The sequence below is a fragment of the Giraffa tippelskirchi genome, chromosome 4, assembly GCF_054371585.1.
Source record: "Giraffa tippelskirchi isolate mGirTip1 chromosome 4, T2T-mGirTip1v1.2.pri, whole genome shotgun sequence".
Taxonomy (NCBI): domain Eukaryota; kingdom Metazoa; phylum Chordata; class Mammalia; order Artiodactyla; family Giraffidae; genus Giraffa; species Giraffa tippelskirchi.
Window position 1 is genome coordinate 10,645,547 of NC_137278.1, and position 16,131 is coordinate 10,661,677.

The window sequence follows — 16,131 nt, forward strand, 5'->3', positions numbered from 1 at the left end:
AGACTAGCCAGCTCCCCACTGACCACCAGATGCCCAGCTAAAATTAGCAGAGCTCCCTACTTGACTACCGGTGATCCAAGATGCATGAGGGCCCATATTCGATCCCTGGTCAGGGAACTGCATCCCACAAGCTGTAACTAAGAATTCAAAGCTGCAACTAAGGGTCCTTCGTGCCGCAACCAAGACCTGGCACAGCCAAATAAATAAATATTTTTTAAAAAGAATACCAGAATCACCTAAAATGTTTGTTAAAGAAGTGATAATCTTTCAACTTCCATCTTAAGCTAATATTGTTTTAGGTTTCTGTTTTTTGCAGAAAATTTAATCCTAAATAATACAGTGACAAACTGATTAAGCAAAACTCAGCCTTACTTTTACTCAACCCACATGTAACCTGACTGGCAACCCTCTTTTCCTTTCTAAAAAGAGATTAAACCAGGATTTCTAGAAATGAGACATGGGAAATACCTTTTTTTTTTCTTTTTTCCTAACTCCCCAGTGAAGTTTTTTCCTAACTGACCCACTGAAGTCATTGCCTCAAATCCAGCTGAGGGCAATAAACATTCCCATAAAATCCATCAGTGATCTTTAAATGAAAAAATACAAAGAACTTTTTCTAAAAGGACAACAGGGATCCATCTGTTTTTCAACCTAACCTCATGTTCTCACCCTACTTGACAGTTCCTGAGAAAGTATTATGGTTTCCCACCTCCTTGACTTGCTTATACTATTAATATTACTTTACCTAGAGTATCTCTAATTTTAGCCAATGCCAACGCCAGCCAGGCTTTAAGGCTACTATTTTCTCCCTATAAGCTTACCCCTACACTTTGAACCACATTTCTTATCCAGAACTACCAATGCACTTTTATGATAATTTTAATCATTTGTGATCATTTTCTCCCTATTCTAAGTTCCTTGAGCCCTCAGTATTTATCTTAGTACCCCTTAAAATTGTAACACTACAGAACTGAAATACCAAATATTACAGAGTTCAAGCAATTCATTTGAATTCTTCTATGTAGTTTAAGCCTAAATAATCCACTTAGCAACTGAACACTTTTTTTTTCTGGCTGCACCATGCAGCTTATAGGATCTGAGTTCCCCGACCAGGGATTGAAGCGGGCCATCACAGTGAAAGCGCCAAGTCCTAACTGCTGTGCTGCCAGGGAATTCCCAACTTAACACATTTTTAAGAACTGTAGGAACTATGAATAAATGCCAGTTTAATGGTCATTATATGATCAGCTGAACACAGTCAACTCACAGGGAAACAGATTGCTTATTCTGTGACCAGGTAAATTCTTTGTTACTTAAGCAACTGAATTCAACCTCACTTTACCTTGCTCATGCTCTAACAGCTGTAGAGCTTCAACTCCATTACTCCCAGAAGGTCCTGCTCCAAGCTCTGACACAGATTCCCCCTCCAGGTCTAGTGAGGACACTGAATTAGAACGATTTGAAGGACCTAGAGAGACGTTTATACTGTGAGTGAACTTTACAAGACAGTCATGAGTCGCCATGTAATGCTTCATGCCTTGACAAGAGAATAAAAGACTGATTAAAGTGCTTTTAACGCTGTTACACCCTAAAAATAAACACACCCTTTAGCCAGAAATTCTGCTTTTAGAAATTTACCCTAAGGAACTAATCATAACTCCATCTCAGGTTGCTTGTTGTAGGACTTCTTATAATGTCTAAAAAGTGGAAGCAATCTACTTGTGTAATCACAGAAGAAAGTTTAAATAAATTATGATAAATGCCCATTTGAAGTTAAAGAAAGTAGCCATTAAAAACCATGTTATTTAAGAATGCTCAATTACAAAGGGAAATGTTACTGTTACATTGTTAAACCAAAAAAGTTGCAAAACAGCATAAGCCTAATTTTGCTGTAAATAAACCAAAATGTTAACTGTTATTAATAGAATGGTAAGGTTACAGATGGTTCGATTTTTTCCCTTCATTTTCTAGAATGAATGTACATTACTTACATTTTTAAAAGTAAGGGGGAAAAAAGGAAAAGTTATTACTGTTTATGTTTATTTTAAAATGTTAATCAACTTGGAACTTTTCCATTAATAAAGCTTGTCCTTGCACATGGAGTGACATATTCTCACTTTACAATCTTGCCTTTTTATTTCCTTTTTTATTCCTATCCTATTTCCATTGTATCTTTCTGCTTCATTAAAAGGTTAAAAGTACACACAACGTCCTGAAATATTATGAGTCCATTTTTTCCATTTAGACATGCATTATATCCCTCTAAAGGAGCTCTATAAGCTTTGGTATATTTTTAATACTAGTGAAATAAAACTCGATATTATTCAAGTCTCGATAAAGACGTATATCTTCTCTACTTTGTATGACCAAAGGTCTCTTGCCATCTTAATTTTATTCAGAGTTAGAGCCAACTAACTGTTCCAGATCATTAGAGGAAAACTTTATTACTCTCCTGGGTGAGAGGCACAGATGGCATAATTATAATTTATAAGGCTCCTTTAAAGAACACAAAACAAAATATTACTTGAATCACACAACTCCTTGAATGAAGTAACCCTTCACCTTCAGATATTCCTTCCAGATTATCACTGCACAGGGAGAAGCGCAAGGTTTTATCAGGTTTACCGTGGAGTTTGTTTTCATCGACAGGGACGTCTCCTTGTCCTCCATCCGAAAGCTGCATGTTGAGGACCTGAAAAATAAAATGCCATTAGTTTACCACAATGGAAAGATTGCTGATAAGAAAAACAAACCATGGAAAATGCATATTTAATTTCTTCTTAACATTAAATGATCATTTTTTTTCTTTTTTCTTTAAATTAATTTATTTTAATTGGAGGCTAATTACTTTACAATATTGTAGTGGTTTTGCCATACATTGACATGAATCAGCCATGGGTGTACATGTGTTCCCCATCCTGAACCCCCTCCCACCTCCTTCCCCATCCCACTCCTCAGGGTCATCCCAGTGCACCAGCCCTGAGCACCCTGTCTCATGCATCGAACCTGGACTAGCGATCTGTTTCACATATGATAATATACTAAATGATCATTTTTTAACTAAAAACCCATTTGCGGGGTTTAAGTGCCCCTGGGATGAAAGTACATCAATGAGAAGAACTGAACCTATGCTTTTCCATGACCCTACTGGTGTCAGCAACTGAACAAGCAATCAGATGTCAATGGGCAGTTCAGGACTGCAGGAATCCGAGGCTTCAGAGTCAGCGGTCTGTCCCTGATGGGTCAGAGGTTAAGACTCCCAGCCTCCATTGCAGCGGGAATAGGTTCAATCTCAGGTTGGGGAACCAAAATCCCTCATGCTACACAGCATAGCCAAAAAAAAATTCTAAATTTCTTAAGGTTAATAGCTATAAGTGTGTGTAACAATACAGTCATACCTCATTTTCTGACATCATCCCTGGAGTAAGCTGGGGACCTGTTCCTAAGGAAATGACCAACACCTCTTCTGGCTGCACCTCCTGGATGGTTTCTTGAGCTGATCCTTCATGGTCCATATGCAAGTCCATTAGCACATTAGTGCGGCTTCTGCTCCGAGTTGCTAACAAAAAAATTTCAAGTATGATAATTTACAGAAAAAACAAAATGAAGATGGCACATTAATACAAAAATATATTTTTCTATTAATGTAGAACACTTGCGCATGCACAAAAATAGACTGGTGAGAATGTGAATAAGAAAAAATATATATATATATTTCTTCCTAGGTACTCGAACGACTGGCACAAACTCTCCTTCAAAACTGATCCACAGAAACAATGATCCATGTTCACCCGACAGGGAGTGACAAACAGATTATACCTGCAGAACAGCAAACATGCCCCAATCACTTTAAGACTTGGGGGTGACAAGAAAAGCATTACTTTATTCTTTTATTGTTTCACGACATCTTCAACTACTTCTCCTACAACATAATGACTTAACTGCCACAGGTCTCCCATACTCATAACACTCACAAGCATTAGAAAATTTCATATGGAAATCTGATAGCCATACAAAGTTATATGCATTAATTAGGCAATTGTTAATAAGACAGAATCAAAACATTGTTTTTCCTGAACTGTATTAACCTCTTTTCAAAGATACAGAAGAGTTCTCTATGTTTGAAAACACATTTCCTTTCTGCTTTATGAGAACATTCTAAACTAATGAAGGATCTAATTATTTTGCAGTGCTTTTCTCCCTGTCTATAAGTAAATAAGGAATAGCTTTAGAAAGTATTCCATCCTATAGATCTTATAAGAACTTTTGAAACTGAAAGATTTAGATAGTTTGTAACAATTCCTCTATGAGTTTCAGTCCTCTGTGATAAGTTTCAGTTTTCTTTCAGAGGCCATTACAATTCAATATAACCAGAATACTAAATAGACACTCTTTCTGTACAAATAATCTAAAACACAGACAAAGCCAAAACACTCAATAATAACAAAAGCCTTTCACCTTCAGTCTGAGTGAAAGCTGACCTATGTAAGACAGAAATGTAAACAATCATGTTGTCTCCACAATGCTGTAGATCAGTTCATCAATCACTCCTTGGCAATAGCCAAGCCTAATAAAGAAACATTAAATTTAAAGGAAAGCCTCAACATGAGAAATTCTCTTTACCTATAGGCAATCGATTCTTTTTATTTGCTGGAGTGGTTGCTGGAGACAGCTGAGGAGTATTGTAGGGGGTCATTTCCAGACTGCTGCTTTTTCCTGGCTTCGCCTGGGGTAGGTTTGCCAGTAAGTTGTCAAGAGCCATTCTATCTTCTCTCAGTTGATCTCCAGACATCACACTCTTCATAAAATTCACCTGGCAAAAGTAAAAACGACATTAGCTTGTGAGATCAATTTTTCAGTGTATATTTTGCACACAATGTACTCATCTATGGCTCTGCCCACGTTTAGATAAATGACTTTTGAGAAAAAAAAAAATTGTTACAGAATAAAACCATTACCAGAGTAATAAGCTGACTGTAGGTTATATAAACCACAGTTCTGCTCAACCCTTCCAGGAGATTAACGGAGGACAGTGGCGGGGTCTCCACTGCACGGCCTCCAATCACAACATCAAGGAAAGCAGCAACACAGCTCTGTTCAAACAGGAGAAAAAAATCACCGTGAAACACTCTCCCTTTAAAGTAAGGGAACAAAATTTCTGATTAAGACAAACAAGCACGTAGAAAGCTTTTCTTCTTGAAAATTATATTAAACCCAACATTTGAAAAAAACTCTATGAATTGATATAAAATAATCAACAAGATAGTCTGGTATGGGAAATAAACATGAGGCAAACAGTGCACACAGTCCTACCACTTGTAATTAGGGAAACATATTCCTAAAAATATATTAGGAATATACATATAGACTACTTGAAGGACACACAAAAGATTGATACTATGAAGAACCTTTAGAGGAGGAAATGAAGGTTAAAGATCAGAGATGGAAAGGAAACTTCACTGCATAACCTTTGAATTTTAATCTAGGTTGAATGTACAGCCTACTTAAAATATGATAAATTTTTATTTAGTTAACCAACTGAACAATGCCATGTTAACTTATGAAATCCACTTAAAATTATATAATCATTGCTGATTCATATATTTATAGACTTAATTTTGTAACAATTTCTAAAAATCAAACTTTAAAAACTAATCTTAACAACTTTTTGGTTCTCATTACAATGGTATCGCCTCAACATTTCAGCAAGTGAGCATTAGTAATCTTTGATGACAGCTTCCTTTAAATGCTACTGATCCAACATTGTATCCTCTACAGCCAAACCAAGCATAATTAAAAAGAATATTTAATTTACACATCACTGAGAGATAAGATTTAATAAAGAAAACAGTTAGGTTCACTAATATTTTAGCAGAACTTTCCATACAGAGTCCTTCAGTGACACAGGATCCACTCTTACTTTGTCAAATTTTCCAAGGCTGCTCTTTGTCCGGGGATCTCCCTCTTCAGAACCAGTCATTGCTAATTGCTGCAAAAGGCGGCCAACCTGCAACCCAGAACAGAGGTGGGAAGACGCAGGCTGGAGAGACAGTCCCCACTGTGAAAGCATCTCCATTCTACTCTAAAAATCTGTTTCATAAGAATATTCACACTACCTAACCAAGCATACACAATGGGATCCCAAATAAAATATGCATCTTGACTCTGTCAGCTTTTACTCCATTTTAAGGACTTCTGTTTTTTAAATTTTTATTTATTGATTTATTTTTGGCTAGACTGGGTCTTCACTGCTGCACAGGCTTTTTCTCTAGTTGCAATGAGCAGGGGCTACTCTTGAGTTGCAGGGCGGTGGCGTCTCTTGAGGCAGAGCACAGGCTCTAGAGTGCAAGGGCTCAGGAGTTGTGGTGCACGCGCCCAGCTGCTTCCCAGCAAGTGGGATCTTCCCAGACCAGGGATCGAACCCGTGTCTCCTACATTGGCAGGCAGATTCTTTACCACTGAGCCACCAGGGAAGCCCACTACATTTTATTACATTTAGATTGAGCTATAATGAATAAGTAGAAAATTTTGCTTTGTCTTTAATGCATATTATATCGACAATAGGAAATGAAGGTACATGACCTTTGTTTCTGCTACTGTACTTAGCGTATCTTTAAAAACTTAATTTGGAAGAGCTGACAAACTATCTCAAGTTATTACTAAGTACTTTTCTCTATAGTTCATAAAGTAGTCAAGGTAGAAAATTTTTTCTAGACTTGAAAGCAAACAATTCCTACAGAACATAAGCTGTTTTCAAAGTAAATATTAATTCTCAGAGCCAGATCCTTACTGCCAAAAGTGAACTGTTAATCTACCCTCTAAAGATATTTTGCTGAAAGTTATTATCATATAGCATCATCTTCAAATCTGGGACAATCCCCCTTTTTACTCATTTTGAAAGCATGTGATTCTATCTCTACTGGAATGACAAAAATAAAACTATAATGATGTTATCATAAGAATAAATTTAGTGCTTCAGAGATGACAAAGAAATTCTAATTTTATTTCAGGGATGTCTATGTAATTTCTAAACACCCCAACATGACAGAACTAATCGTGGAAAAAAAAGCTTATCGTTAGAAAAAAAATCATCCAAAGATAAAATATATGCTATTCCAAATAAACTCTGTATCTTCTTCACAGTATTTTTGGGAATAAGATATAATTAAAAGAATCCCTTAAGAAATAATAACATGATTTCCATAGTTCAGATGATTAGGGGGGAAAAAAAGTGCTAACATTGATCCAAAAATCCTCTTTTGAAAACGTTTAGGTCCCGAAGAGTTTCAGATTTCAAAATCTGGAGATTTTAGAAAGGCTGGTTACATATACACGTAACATGTCCAGTATTTAGGGTGGCATCCTATAATCAGACACATTAACATTCCTGCAGCAAAACACAAATACTCATTAACACAAAATGGACTATAAATAGCCTCTTGTTAGTTCAGGATAGGTTTTGCTACCAAAGGAAGTATATAAGACCCTCTCAGTTTTTAATCATGCTGGATTTTGAAATCATAGGAAAGGGATGGTGGGCTTGTTCTAGAAAATGGAATCATCTAAACATTTCAAGTGTGTGAGGACTCCATTTAAAAATGAACACAAAATGTAAGAAGCAAGTATTTGGGACACTTTGGGGGAAAAGGAATGGTAAGAATATACAAATATTGTCATCATACTTTCCGTTCCCACACCAAAGCCCAATCGACTGATCTTACACTGAATGCCCAGTAAAAGCATACCTGCATCAGATTAAATCTTGCCACCTCATTAATGGGAGCATCAGAGATTATTCCATACTGTTCTGGATTGACAACTGCAGGACAAATGAAGCAGGCCAACAGGAGGTCAGTGCACATGGCCCTGACCTCCCCAACTTCCAGTCTGTCTACACAGGAGAGAGTTTTGTACATCTGTGACACAATCCACCTCAGACTATGTGGGAAGCAGTAAGTGTTCTGTTTGAGATAACCAATAAATTTGTTCACCAAGGCCACGAGTTTGGCCTCATTGGAATCCACCATCTCTTGAACCTTCTGCCTGAACCTGTCTGAGCCTTTCTCTCCAAAGAGTTTTTCCTGTTGGGCTGGGGAGAACCTCTCAATCAGCTTGTTTGGGTCTGTCTCCAGGTGATCTTCATCTTCAACAAGCAGTTGCATGATCGGCTCATGTAAAGTAGCTGTGAGAAAAAGTTTGGCAGAAAACAGTCCTTCAGAAAAAAGCTTAAATAAGATGCTGAAGGCACAGGTTCCTCTCCTCAAAAGTCGTCTGGGGTTGTCACTTTCTTTAAGTTCAAATTCAATCAAGTATCTCAACACCTGAAGGAGGTAGCTTTCATCTTCTTGCATAATGCAGTTGCCATAGAGAGAGGTAAAAACTGTGTAAATGACACTCTGTGTGTTCTCCTGATTAAGTTTCTCTCCAGCAACCAAGGAGGAGGCAATAAGACGAGGATTTTCCCTTAGTCGACTCAAGAATTCTCCATAAGCAGTCTCCTGAAATCCCAATTGCTTATACCCATCGACAAACTGTGTGTCTTCCAAAATCTTAGCATGTTGGCAACATTCAGCAGGGGAAGCTTCAGCACTAAAAAAAAAAATGAGCAAACAAGCAAAATAATAAAATTAACAACAATAATAATATAACACACATTCTATACTGAAGCATGGAAACGTGAGTTGGTTACAGTCCCAGCAATGAGATCACTAGGAACTGCTAAAATCTTTTAGACCACCAGCACCTGAATATGTAAAGAAAGTCAAAACCAAAAAGTACAGAGGACAGGTTTTTCATATTAAATCAGGTTTCAGGAAAAATATTGAGAAATAACCATTATTCTGACTTCTACCACTGAAGACTGTTGTTGTTGTTCAGTCACTCAGTCACGTCCAACTCTTTGCAACCCCATGGACTGCAGCATGACAGGCTTCCCTGTCCTTCACCATCTCCCAGAGTTTGCTCAAACTCATGTCCACTGAGTCAGTGATGCCACCCAACTGTCTCATCCTCTATTGTCCCCTTCTCCTCCTGCCTTCTATCTTTCCCAGCACCAGGATCTTTTCCAATGAGTCAGCTCTTTGCATCAGGTGGCCAAAGTGTTGGAGCTTCAGCTGCAGAATCAGCCCTTCCGATGAATATTCAGGGTTGATTTCCTTTAGGACTGAAGATTAGTTCTGCATCTTTTTGAATTTCACATATCTGGAACCACACAGTATGTACTCTTCTATATCTGTCTTCTTTTCTAGACAGTATACCACAGCATCACTATTTCTAAACTTAAAAACCGCTTCTTGAGGGACCTCCCTGGTGGTCCAGTGGTTAAGAATCCACACTTCCACCGCAGAGGGCATGAGTGCAATCCCTGGTTGGGGAACTAAGATCCCACATGCCCTGTGGTGCCGCCAAAAAAAAAAAAAAAATTGCTTCTTGGAACAACAGAATAAGGAAGTATTAACACAGTGAAAAATGAGGTTTCTAAAACTGCAAAATAGATATACAATAGCAAAACATGAAAATGTATATTTTAAATAATATTAGGAGAAAAGTAGGAAACAAGATAACTTACTCTCTATAACAATAAAATGTTATATAATGCCAATATACAAAATTAAACAGTGTGGTATAAAATATTAATGAAGTTGTAATTCTCTACAACAGTGCTTAGGTCAATACGTTAATTAATAAACAAAATAAGCAAAGACTCACCACTGGGATGCTGATTTAAGTTATCTTAAACATTGCACTTTGTTAGAAATATATTTATTTGCAGTTAGCAGTTATGTAACTGCCATAAGCATAATTATAGCGGTTTATAAAATTTACGAACTCAAAGTCTTTTCTTTACCTGGTGATGATAAGCCGATCCAAATTAATTCTCTGTTGCTTAGCAATCCATGCTGTACGATACAACTTTTCGGCTGTCTTAAGTACATCTGCATTAAGCCTCTGAATGAGCTGTTTCTCAGAGTTCACGTATAAGCGTTCCTGCTTGAGGTGATGGGCCAGAGTATGAATATCTAGCTTCACCATCTTCAAATGTGGAGAAGGTACAAAGGCTGATCACGAAGAGTAAAAAAGAAAAAAAAGAAATTATTTTTATTTCTGGGTCTCTCTGCTCAAATGTCTATTTAGAAAGGTCTTCTAAAACAACTCATTCTAAAACAGAGAAAATCACTTCTTAGTCCCTCTTCTGACCTTTTTTTAAGCATTTGCCCCTACTCAGCATTATATTACATGCATGTTCATGATGCTTAGAGTGGGGCTTCCACACTGAAAGGCAAGGACTGCCAAGACCAAGGCTTGTCTGCTTTGTCGACTTACAGCTGTAATTTCGGGGCTAAAGAGAGGGCTTGGCTCACGGCAGGAGCTAAAGAAGTATTTGCCACAGGAATGAATGAAATCACACAATTCTTGTTCATCTAGTAGCTAAACAAACTGATAAAAATAGCACACATATTTTACATCATTATTATTTAAGCTATACCCTTGAAGCTAGAATGCCTGCCAGACCACAAATGTTTTATATCAGCAATAGAAGTGTTTGTGGCCCAGACAGCAAAATACAACGTTGTGTCCAGACAGCAGTCATTAAGTTAGAAAAATGCTTCTTATTAAGAATTAAACATTAGTGATGGGGAAGGGAAGGACTAGGAGTTTGGGATCAGCAGATGCAAACTATTACATACAGGATGAATAAACAAGGTCCTGCTGTATAGCACAGGGAACTATATTCAATACCCTGTGATAAACCATAATGGGAAAGTATACTTATAACTGAGTTACTTCACAACATTGTAAATCAATGTTGAATTTATACTTGAATATGTTGAATTTATATTTAAATCAATGTTGAATCTATACCTGAATAAAAAAATTTTAAAAGAATTAAACATTAAGATTGTATACTTTAAAGCTGCTATGAGAGAAAAGCTTTAAATGATCTCATCATAATAACAAGAAAATGATAATTACATGAGGTGAAGGATGCATTAACTAACTTCACTGTGGCAAACTTTTGCAACATATGTGTACCAAATCGTTATTATATAACTTAAACTTACACAATGTTATATGTCAATTACACTTCAATAAAGTTGGGGGGGGGCTGTCCCCCTCCAAATAAAAACAAATTTAAAGAAAAGAAATATATAAAAAATCTTTTAAAAAATGCTGTCCCAACCAATCAGATTCATAATGGATTTACTTGGAATTGATAAAATATAATTTGCAGTGAATTCAGATTTGGAAAGAGGTGACAACCTAGCCCATAGAACTCTCAATATGTTTACAGATTCAATGAAAATATGTTTATAATATAAAATAAATATTTTTGTGCCAAGACTTAAAAAAAATACCAAGAATTAAACATTACGAGAGTCAATGGAAATATATTTAAAGCCACTTTTAAATATAAATAACGAAACGGATTCAACAATTTTTAAAATAAGTTTGATTTCAGAAAATTTTAACCTTTATTTTAATGAACTACTGATTTCTAGGAAAGTTTCTGGTATTATCATCTAACCTGAATTTAAATCCTTTCAAAAAACCCTTTCTTGTACTTAATCAATTACCTAGCAAACTATTTCAAGTCTCCTGTATTAAGACCCTCAGACTGCTTTCCTCTCAAAGATTTTAAATATGTCTGTTTCACCAAGATGATTCGCTATTAAGTCACAAAAGCATCCAGGTACATACAAAAAAACTGGTGCCAAACATATATAATCTTATTAAGTCAGTCTAAAGAAAACACACATGACTTTATAAACTTCCATGAGGGAATTCTAATATCCTCTAGGGGGCTCTAAATCCACAGACTAAGAACAGAATCATTGAACAAATGGTTGTAAACATGAGAAGTATTATAGTTAATGAAAATAAAACTGAAATAGGCTCTTAAAGATCTCTATGTTTCATTAATAGTTCTGCTACCTTGGGTACATAATGCATATTCTCTAAACTTCAGGCTTTTTTCTCCATAAAGCATGGACACAATACCTATATTTATTTTGTGCCTGGCATTAGCAACACTTTAGGTACTAGGGATACCAAAAAAAAAAGATAAAACCTAGTCCCCAACGACTTTTTAATCGAATAGAAACCCTGTTCTATTAGACATGCAAGTGAGTGGCTGCCCCCAAATATGGATAATTTGCTGAAGACTGTACAATGTAGAGTAGGAACAAAAGAGAAGGAGTGATTGAGAAGTTAGGTACCCAAGTCTGGTCTTAAAAGCCAAGTATTTGGGCGGGGAGGCAGGGGTGGGATAAGAATTTGCCAGACATAAAGAGGATCTTGGGAAGGGGTAGACTTCCGGATACATGGAGCCAATCAAGCAGAAGCACAGAGGTGTGTAATATTCAGAGAACCGCACATGACTTCCTACAGTTTGGGGGCGTGTGCATTTGTGTGTGTTAAGAGTAAGGCTGGAGGCAGAGGACTCAATGTATAATGAGATAAGGCTACAGAGACAGACTGCACACAGAAGCCGGTGTTAAGAAACTGGGACTCTGCACTGTAGGAGATGGGGAAAGAGTTTAAATGGATTAACACGATTACATTTATATTTGAGAACAGAAACTCTGGCAGGAAGGAGAGAGATGAGGAGGTGGGGATGGAACTAGATGAAGAACCACTACGAACTTGTTGATAAGCAAGAAATATTGCAGTGGCAGTGGAAAGAATCAGACAGATGTGACAGATACTGGAGGTAGAAAATACTAGCTTGCTGACACACATGGAGATAGACGGCGAAGCAGATGTTTCCAACTCTGGCGACAAGGGTTGGCTGTGGTGTTATTCACCAGAATTGAGTATTACGTGAGGAAACACTTTATAAACTGAAAATTGTGCCTGGTGTGGTTCTAAGAACTTTTCGCACTTCATCCTCACAACATCCCTCTGAGATAGGAACTTTGCAGCAAACGGAATTGAGGCTCAGGGATGTTAAGCAACTTGCATGAGGCCAAGTGGGTGAGAGGTGACAGAGCCAGTACATTTTACTATTTCCCTGATCTCTACAAGAATGGCTCAGAAAAATCCTGTGATTACACAGGAGAACATGCTCCTGTGGTTTTTTTTTTTTTTTCAGAGACGCATGCTCAGGTATGTAGAAGTGAAGTGTCAGGATATCTGTAACTCACTTGTACATGGTTCAAAAAAAAAAATTAAAAGATTTGTAAAATGCTGCAAAATATAAACACTGTTGAATCTGGTGGGTGGGTATATGGTGATCACTGAACTACTCTTCAACTGTTTCTGTATGTTAGAATTTTTTCATAATAAAATGATAGAGGAAAATATTTTGGCAAGTCTCAAACCATACCTTTCTTGCTGCCTTAATACAACTTAGCAAAATATCTTATCGACTTTTGTTAGAACCTAGCCAGGTCCCCTAATCTCAAGGAGCTCACAGTCCAATTAGAACCGAAATTCTGTTCAAGATAGGATGCATAAAATGTTCCCAACGACATACCAAAATATGAACCAATCTATGCAATTTAGAAGTCAAAACCTTCAAGTAAACCTTCACTTTAAAAAAATTAACACATGACCATAACTGAGACCTGGCAACGGCCAAATAAATAAATATTTAAAAATAAAAAATCACGTGAAGGTAATGCTTCAAATGATCTGAACAAGAATTCACCTTCTAAACCCTTCGATAGCCCCAAATGTAAAGACATTTTTGTGAACATATGTTAAATAAATCCAGAACACTAGCTAAACTTGCTAAGCGTTTTCTTTCAACTTCATCAGACTATATGACCTACTATCCACCCTTACTGCTATCATATACTACAGTCTCTCTCCTTCCCCTACAACTCTCAAACTCCAATGATCATTTGACCCCACCAGGAATTTCAAGCGATTAAGCCTATTACATATATATATATTTTTTTTTTTTTTTTTTTTTAAACTAACCTTCACTCTCCTCCTGTCTCTGCTTCCCTCCTTACCCAGCTAGCATAAGCCCCATGGTCAATCATGATCACTTGCCGAATGCACTCTCAATTTGCTCCATGCATGTATGCTGTCACTTTAGTTGTGTCCGACTCTTTGTGACCCCATGGACTGTAGCCCGCCAGGCTCCTCTGTCCATGGGATTCTCCAGGCAAAAATACTACAGTGGGTTGTCCTCCTCCAGGGGATCTTCCCGATCCAGGGATCGAACCTGCATCTAGTACGTCTACCTGCACTGGCGGGCAGGTTCTTTATCACCAGTGCTGCCTGGGAAGCCTGCAATTTGCCCCCTCACTTGACTAACCCTCAATTCCAGTTAAATATAACGCTCTGCCGACTCCTAGTTTATATCTGTGAATGAGAAAACCAACACACATAACCATGCTAGTATCACTTCAAACTCATGATCACAAACCCTACACGGGCCCTCACCGATGCGTGGCACACACACTATTACTCTCCCAGTCCCTCCACCACTTCCCAATCTCCCAGGCAACGAATCTGTACCATCCTCTCTCCTCAAATCTCCAACCTCTTCCCCTCTCCTTATTCTCAGCCCCTTGCCTCCTACTTCACTGAGGAAATAGAGGCATCAGAAGAGATTTTCCACAGGCTCCCTGCTTCAGTCTTTGCTCTCAGCCTCTTCTCAACACAGTGGCCACAGTGAGCCTATGAAAGCCTAAGTCAAATCACACCATTGTGCTCAAAATCCTCCAAAAGCTTTTTTTCTTGGCTCTCCATGGTCTGCCTTTATCCCCCTTTAGCTCTCTGACTTCACCTCCTATTACCAGACCATATAACTTACCATCCAAACCGGGACACTACTGGGAATGAAAGCAGACACTATTAATAATTTCATCAAGAGACACAAAGAAAGACATTAGATCACTCTCTTACCAACCCCCACATTCATCCTATTCCAGCCAGATTCTCAAACCTGCCGGGTATACCTCCACCCCAGTATCTTCGCACCTGCTTACCACCCAGGTCTCTTACTTCCTTTGGGTCTTAGAGTCACCTTCTTCAATGAAGTCTTTCTTGTCCACCCTACCTAAAATTCCAACCCTCACTCTTGTCACATGCTCATTTTATGTCTCCCTGCTTTCATTTTTCTTGTTCAGTTCAGTCACTCAGTTGTGTCCATCTCTTTGCAAACCCCATGGACTGCAGCACACCAGGCTTCCCTGTCCATTACCAACTCCTGGAGCTTGCTCAAACTCGTGTCTATTGAATCGGTGATGCCATCCAACCATCTCAACCTCTGTCGTCCCCTACTCCTCCTGCCTTCATTCTTTCCCAGCATCAGGGTCTTTTCCAATGAGACAGTTCTTTGCATCAGGGGGCCAAGTATTGGAGCTTCAGCTTCAGCATCAGTCCTTCCAATGAATATTCAGGACTGATTTCCCTAAGGATTGACTTGTTAGCACTGGTTACTATACATTTCACTTATCTATCTTATGTATTTACCATCTCCCCAAGAAAATATACACTCCCTAAGAGGAGGGATTTATGCCTAATTTGTTTCCAGTTCTGTTCACACTGACTAGAATAGAATCCATCACATCATGGACATCAGTACACATCTGCTGAATGAATATATGAATGAGAAAGAGGCATTTCAGTAACATATTCATGTTAGAAACCTCATAAGCAGAGGTAGAAATAACATAGGAAGAACAGATACGTAGTCTCTGATGGACAGGAAAAGAGGAGAGGTAAATACTATGAAAAAATCAATAAATGTTAACTACAATAAGCACATTGTACTGAAAACATTAAAAATACTACATGTTCAAAATTAACATTTATTTCTTACTTCTTAGAGGATAATTTCCAAACTTGTTAACCTAATGTTTAAGGGCCAGTTTTCCTTTAACCCTCCCCTCCAGTCCTAATCTCACATTATTTCTCTATACAAACCCTCTCATGCCTCTTCATTTTTATTTTCAATTCACCTTCATCCTATTTGCTCCTTTAAATTTTCAAGGCCTAGCTCAATGAAACCTTCCTTCCCACCCATACAATTTGCCCCAGTGATAAATTCCAACTTTGAACTCCTAAAGCAGTGCTTATCCATACCACTAAATTGGAACTGTTATTTTTTATTTTCATCTTTAATGTCTATTGTCCTTCCAGCAACAATGAAGGGTCCCCTCAAAGGATGAG

General features: G+C 37.7%; 1 protein-coding gene across 17 annotated transcripts in view; it reads right to left on the bottom strand.

The window, feature by feature from the left end:
* GAPVD1 (GTPase activating protein and VPS9 domains 1) overlaps positions 1 to 16,131 on the bottom strand; it is a 75,919-nt gene that overhangs the window by 26,729 nt on the left and 33,059 nt on the right. For 12 of the 17 annotated variants that reach the window (XM_081588584.1, XM_081588582.1, XM_081588576.1 and 9 more), the window contains 8 exons: positions 9,848 to 10,058; positions 7,746 to 8,589; positions 5,921 to 6,007; positions 4,959 to 5,093; positions 4,624 to 4,813; positions 3,399 to 3,559; positions 2,563 to 2,692; positions 1,343 to 1,468 (listed from right to left, as the gene is read on the bottom strand). In XM_081588584.1, the coding sequence (XP_081444710.1) occupies positions 1,343 to 1,468; positions 2,563 to 2,692; positions 3,399 to 3,559; positions 4,624 to 4,813; positions 4,959 to 5,093; positions 5,921 to 6,007; positions 7,746 to 8,589; positions 9,848 to 10,032 (1,858 nt within the window). In that variant the 5' untranslated portion in view covers positions 10,033 to 10,058. The remainder of the gene's footprint in view (positions 1 to 1,342; positions 1,469 to 2,562; positions 2,693 to 3,398; positions 3,560 to 4,623; positions 4,814 to 4,958; positions 5,094 to 5,920; positions 6,008 to 7,745; positions 8,590 to 9,847; positions 10,059 to 16,131) is intronic. The other 5 variants (XM_081588575.1, XM_081588573.1, XM_081588571.1 and 2 more) reach the window with 1 other exon arrangement.